A 6193-nucleotide genomic window follows, 5' to 3' on the forward strand; every position below is an offset into this window, starting at 1 on the left:
AGGGGATGGAGCGGGGCGGCGGACGGGCCGGAGAGGAGGCGGACGAAGCAGGGCCGGAGAGGAGGCAGACGGAGCGGGGCCGGGCGGAGGATGGACCGGAGGCGGAGGCGGCCGGAGAGGAGGCGGGCAAGGTCGGGGCGGCCGGAGCGGAGGCGAACGCGATGGGGCAGCGCGGCGGCAAGCGGCGGCCTAGGCGGGGTGGAATCAGTGGCGGGGGTCTGGATCTACGGCGGAGCGAGACCTTAGAAAGTTAACATATAACTCTTGCAAACTATTTCAAGAGTCCGTGGCAACGCACGGGCGGTCTACTAGTCTTTGTAGAGATTTCACTAGGTTGACTACATACGGAGCAAAATGAATGAATCTACACTTTAAATGCATCTATATACATCCGTATGTGGTTCATAATGAAATCTCTACAAAGACTTATATTTTAGAACGGAGGGAGTAGTAAGTAAATTCAAAGGCTCAAATCGTCTATATCAATGCAAATATAGCTGGATGGAGTGATTTGCTTTCGAACCATAAACTAATGCCGCCTCTTGGGAGCGCGTGTTACTATTCCATTCTCTGGAGCACAATCCAACGGAAAAAAGTATGTTTCCAACCTACACCTTTAGTTGTTCCAGCTCGTGAGGAAGACGACTATGGAATTCACTTCGGTTTAAGTGGCGATGAAAACGAAGAATATTTTTCTTCCAAATCTCTTACTGAAGTAGTGGTTTTTTCAGTTTCGACATTGGATCTGGGAGACGGGTGTTTAAGTTGTCTCGGGTGCTTCGAATGTTGGAGTGTGCTTCGTGTGTCTTCATCATGTTGGTGTCCAGATGGTGGTGTTGCGGGTTGGCATGTTGGTGATGGTGGTGTTGTGGGTTGGCATGTTGGTGATGGTGGTGTTGTGGGTAGGCAACGACTTTGGCGCGGAATGTTGACCTTTGGAATTGGGGTGATGCCCCTCTGCCCGTGACGAGGTTGTGGCATCCTTTCCCCTCCTCGACTGTCTCCATGATGTGACAAATCACTATTTTTTTCGAGAAAATTTCAAATCTATCCATCATGCCAATACAAAGAACACAACAATAACAAAAATTACGCCCATGTCTGTAGACCACCCACCGATGACTATAAGCATTAGAGCGAGCCTAAGGCGCACTGCTGTCATCACCTCTCCCTCAGCGGAGCCGGACCAAACTTGTTGTACTAAGTCAGAAAGTCATCATGCAAGGCCCCACACGACCAGTGCACCAGAACAATAACCGTCATCGAAGAAGAGAAGTATAGATCGAAAGGATCCAAACTGTAGACACATGAATGAAGGCGAACAAAAACTGGATCCATACAGATTCACCGAAGACCAGCACCAACCGAATCTCGCGAGATCCGGCGGAGACACATCTCCACACACCCTCCAGCGATGCTAGACACATCATCAGCATGACGCTAGGCGGGGAGAACCTTACTCCACCTTCAGGAAGCCACTACTGCGTCGTCTGACAAATCACTCACTCTCTGATGGTTCCTCTCTGTTGCAATGACGTTGTCTCTAATAGATCCTCTTTAGCAGAAAGACCTACATTCCTTGCTCAATATCAGGCAATCACTTATTCTCAAACCCGGTGTGGGTCTAATGATTTTATTTTATAGGATCTGGACGATTCTATTTGGTCAAATACCTAATGAAAAATTATGATTTTTCATTCCGCGCCGTTGCAAAGTTGGCAGAAATTTTGTTTAGGAGATGGTTCGACTTGGAGATTTTCGATCTACACAAGGCTTCTACGATGCCGCCTTCTTCTCCAGGGCGTTGGGCCAGACAAACCTTAGCACACTGACTTCCTGAGCGCAAAATACAATGTGAGGCCCGCTATGACGATGGAGCGATCGTGGCGGCACGACTTCAGCTCACGCTGGATATTGAGTTTGTTTGGACTCAATAAGAACCTGATTGCAATTTCTTTTTTTAGATGTCTTTTTTTTTTATGTCTTATATCATTGAATGTTTTTAATATTAGTCCGACGCCTTACTAAAAAAAAACAAAGGGTGATGTTTCACAAAGTTTATGGTTAGACACTTCGCTGCTCTACTCTGTACTTTTTTTTTCTTTGAGTATATCTCTCGACAATTCAAAGGGAATCTATAGTCGACGGCTCCAGGTCATCTAGTATGGGACTTGCTTTCTCGGCCGGGCCGTGCCTTCTCCATTAGCTGTTTATGGGTGCTCGCATTTTCTTGGATTAATTCCAGAGTACCTGACGATGTTGGTTTAGCAGGAGGCGATGTTTTCCATCGACTATTGCATGCATGTGGTCACTTAGTCAATTTCAAAGGAAGGAAAGAACAGCTGGGCCGACCAGGAGGTCCAAGCGAGCGAGCCGAAAAAAACAAGCCAGTACCAAATGAATAAAATTCCAGTTTGGGCCGCAGCCCGTGGGAGCACGTGCACAAGCGCTACTCTGCAAACCCGCACTTGAAGCGAATTTAAAAATATGTCGAGGCGAGCAAGCACGAGATTTGGTATAGCTCAATTCCGGACTTTATTTCTCATCTCATTGTACATGATCTCTCTATTATCAAAGGAACAAAGTTATTTATCCGTAAAAAAAACTCATTGCAGAGTATCAACACCCGTTAAGATGCGTTAGAAAAATAGCCCAGCCGCGTATTTTTGTCAGTTCTTGACTTGATTTCCCCCCTAAAAACCAGTTACTACAGGAATAAAAAAAAATCAATTCTGTTTCTAGATTTTGAAAAAGTAGAAAAAATCTTAATAAAATTTACATGCTGTTTAAAAATTTAATAAATGTTCCTCATTTTCAAAAAGGTTCACAAAATTTGAAACTATTTATGAATTTAAGAAATATTCACGAATTTTAAAAATGAATGTGAGTTTCTAAAAATGTTTACAAATTCAAAAAATGTACACAGATTTCAGAACAAATTTTGAATTGTAAAAATGTACGCAAACTCTAAGCACTGTAGGAACCGGTTTTTGGTCACCTTTTTTTATTTAGAACAACTTGTAGAACGTATCTTTTTTTGAAAAATGTCGTTTTTTAAACAGGATCATTTTCTGAAGTCCAGATTGTGATTTCCTCGTTTTTTAGATGTCTTGTATGATTGAAAGTTTTAAATGTGAATCCGAGGCCTTACTCAAAAAAAGAGGGTGAGGTAGCAAGGAGAGAGGTACATGATTCATGGGGGTTTCAATTTTCAGGTAGTTTATAGTTGCAATTTAAGTGGATCTCTCGAGAGGAAATATAGTCATGGCTCTCGGTCATCTAGTATGGGCCGTACTTTCTCGGTTCAGTCGGGCCTTTAATTCACAATTATTTCTAAACTATGGGAAAAGAGAAAACACATAATTCCCCTAAAAAATGCATAATTAAAATGGTATGTATAGTACGCATGAATATCATATGAATGGTATAAACCTCCAGAATTAGCACTAAAGTGTTTTTGATACGTTGCGAGAAGAAGATAGGAAATATACAAAGAGGTTCTTGGTCAAAAATTTCCTTCAAATGAAGCGCAAAGGATTCCTTAGAACACGGTCCTTATAATTTATTTCCTATGAATGAAAGGAACTATGTAAAAAAATCATGAGGATTAGAATCCTTTAAAAATTCTATGTGAATCAAAGAGGCCCTACACAACAAGCGACATGAGAAGACAAGCAGCAAGACCAAAAGCACAACGTCATCCTTTATTGTGCTAGGACATGCGGAGCCATTCCTAATAGTTGCATTTTCACTTACACCTAGTACTAGAGCTTCCTTGCCTCAAGGACAAAAATGTCTTTCACTTTGTTGTCTTTGGAACTATTTTCTTCAAACTGAGCGTTGCTTAGATGGTTATTTTTTTGAATTATTTTTGGATTATCTGGTGACGATTGGCCCGTTGACTATGAGATGAATGCTGTCACTTCATAAATTTCAAAGGAAAGAAAAAACCCAGCGGAGCCGACTAGAAGGTCCAAGCAAGCGGCGAGAAAACTCCGAACAAGCTAGTAACGGACGAGCAAAAATCCATTTTGGGTTGCAGCACACGAGAGAGCGCGCGCGAGTGCTACTGTGCCAACAGACACTTGAAGCGAGTTTAAAAAAAGAACCCGCTCGGACACCTGTTTTGATTTTTTTACTCAGTCTTTTTTCATAAAACTGGCTACCACAGGATTTTTAAATAAATAGATAAATTTTATTTTATATTTGAGAAGGATGCGATATTTATTTTTTGAAAAAAATACAGGCTTATTATAGATTTTATAAATGTTCCAAATTTGCAAATATGTTCGCGAATTAAAAAATGTACACATTGTCTCTTCTGGGCCAAAGCGTAACGGAACTAAGGATACGGACGCTGCACCATGACGGCCCAAAACTGTAAAAACGAAGGCCCATATCACGAGACCCGACCACGAGCCCCACGCGGCAGGCAGCCCCACGCGCACGCGCACCAACAAATCTCGCCAAGCACCCCTCGTACTCTCGTCTCGGACAGCACCGCACACCGTCTCCTTCCTCCCCCCTCTCTCTCCCCCGAAAACGAGACCACGAGACCTTAGCTTAAAAATCCACCCCTTAATTCCAGATCCGACGGCCCAGATCTCTCCTACCCGCATCGCCCCGTCCAGCCCCCCTGCTCCCCTTCTTCCCGCCCTCTCCCCATGTCGCCGGCGGCGGCCGGCGCCGCCTCCTCCGGCGAGGCGCCGCCGTCGCGTCAGCCCTACACCATCCCCGCCTCGTCCGGTAAGCGCTCCCTCCCCGACTCGCGCTCCTACTAGGGTTATATGCCCGGGCCGCGTGGCCCGGAAAGCTTGGCCGCCTCACCAATTGCGCGTCCTCCGCCCCGCAGGTTGGTTCCGCTGGGACGACATCCACGAGACGGAGCGCCAGGCGCTCCCGGATTTCTTCGGCGGCGCCGGCGGCACCGGCTTCGGAACGGCGTCGCGGAACCCCCGGATCTACCGCGAGTACCGCGACTACATCATCAATAAGTACCGGGAGGACCCCGCCCGCCGCCTCACCTTCACCGAGGTCCGCAAGGCGCTCGTCGGCGACGCCACGCTCCTCCGGAAGCTCTTTGGCTTCCTAGACGCCTCCGGCCTCATCAACTTCTCCGCCACCTCCTCCCGCCCGGCGGCGCAGCAGCCTGGGCCGGGCGCCGTCGTAGAGGCGCCCCTGGGGTTGCAGGTGACGCCACGCCCGCCGGCGTCCTACTTCGTGGAGGAGAGATTGGGAGGAGGGACCGGGGACGGCCCGCTCCGCTTGCCTCAGCTGACATCGTACACCGATGTGTTTGGGGAGTGGACGCCTGGGAAGGGGCCTATATGTGGCTTCTGCGGCGACGAGTGCAAGGACGGCAAGGTGGAAACCTTGAAGGTACTACCAAATTTTCATATTTTGTATCACTAGACTGTGTTCTATACTCAAGCCATTCTTTGATGACCAAGTGATCTACTGATCTATCTCCACATGCTTAGTTTGGTCATGCCGAACTGGATTGTTCGCGACATTGATCATTGACATTGTTCGGCCATTTTGTAGTGGCCTCAGCTCCCACAGAAGGACTCTCATCCAACATCTCAAACACACTGACATGGCTCTCTAATCTCCATACTCTGCTTCAACACTAGATTGGGACACTGTCGATTGCTTCTTGCTCCTCCAAGGCTACAAAGTTCCCTCCCAGAAGGACATCATCAAGGCAATTAGCCTGATGAGCATCATACATAACATCGACGTACAGACAATCATTTCTATTGGACCATGTGCTCCCCGTGACTTCCCGCCAAATATCTCAGTATTCGATGAGACACTTCCAGATATCCAGTATCCGGATTATGCGTGGAAGGTCAATAAATACTCCAAGGGCACCAATAACCTACCAAAGCCAGCCAAGGATAGTATTTCTACTCCACCCTCTCAAACTAGCTGTTGAAAGGCTGAATCGGTTTAGATGCTGACCGACCGGTTCAACTGACTCTGAACCACCAGTACGGCCTGCTTCGAGCCCGATGGGCAGAAAACTAGCAGTCGAAGACCGAACTGGTGGAACCAACAATAGCATACCGGTTCGACCACTTTAGAGGGCATGTTAATACCGCGAGCAGAGTGGTGCAACTATAATGAGTTGAACCGACACTGAGCTACCGGTACAACCGGTAAATATGCTGACCTGGACAGATGAGGCGCG

General features: G+C 46.8%; 1 protein-coding gene across 1 annotated transcript in view; it reads left to right on the forward strand.

The window, feature by feature from the left end:
• Positions 1 to 4487: 4487 nt before the first annotated feature.
• LOC123053649 (SWI/SNF complex subunit SWI3A homolog) overlaps positions 4488 to 6193 on the forward strand; it is a 6248-nt gene continuing 4542 nt past the window's right edge. Inside the window, exons 1-2 of the mRNA XM_044477159.1 lie at positions 4488 to 4746; positions 4853 to 5379. Of these exons, the coding sequence (XP_044333094.1) occupies positions 4665 to 4746; positions 4853 to 5379 (609 nt within the window). The 5' untranslated portion in view covers positions 4488 to 4664. The remainder of the gene's footprint in view (positions 4747 to 4852; positions 5380 to 6193) is intronic.

This window comes from Triticum aestivum, chromosome 2D (assembly GCF_018294505.1).
Source record: "Triticum aestivum cultivar Chinese Spring chromosome 2D, IWGSC CS RefSeq v2.1, whole genome shotgun sequence".
NCBI classification, from domain to species: domain Eukaryota; kingdom Viridiplantae; phylum Streptophyta; class Magnoliopsida; order Poales; family Poaceae; genus Triticum; species Triticum aestivum.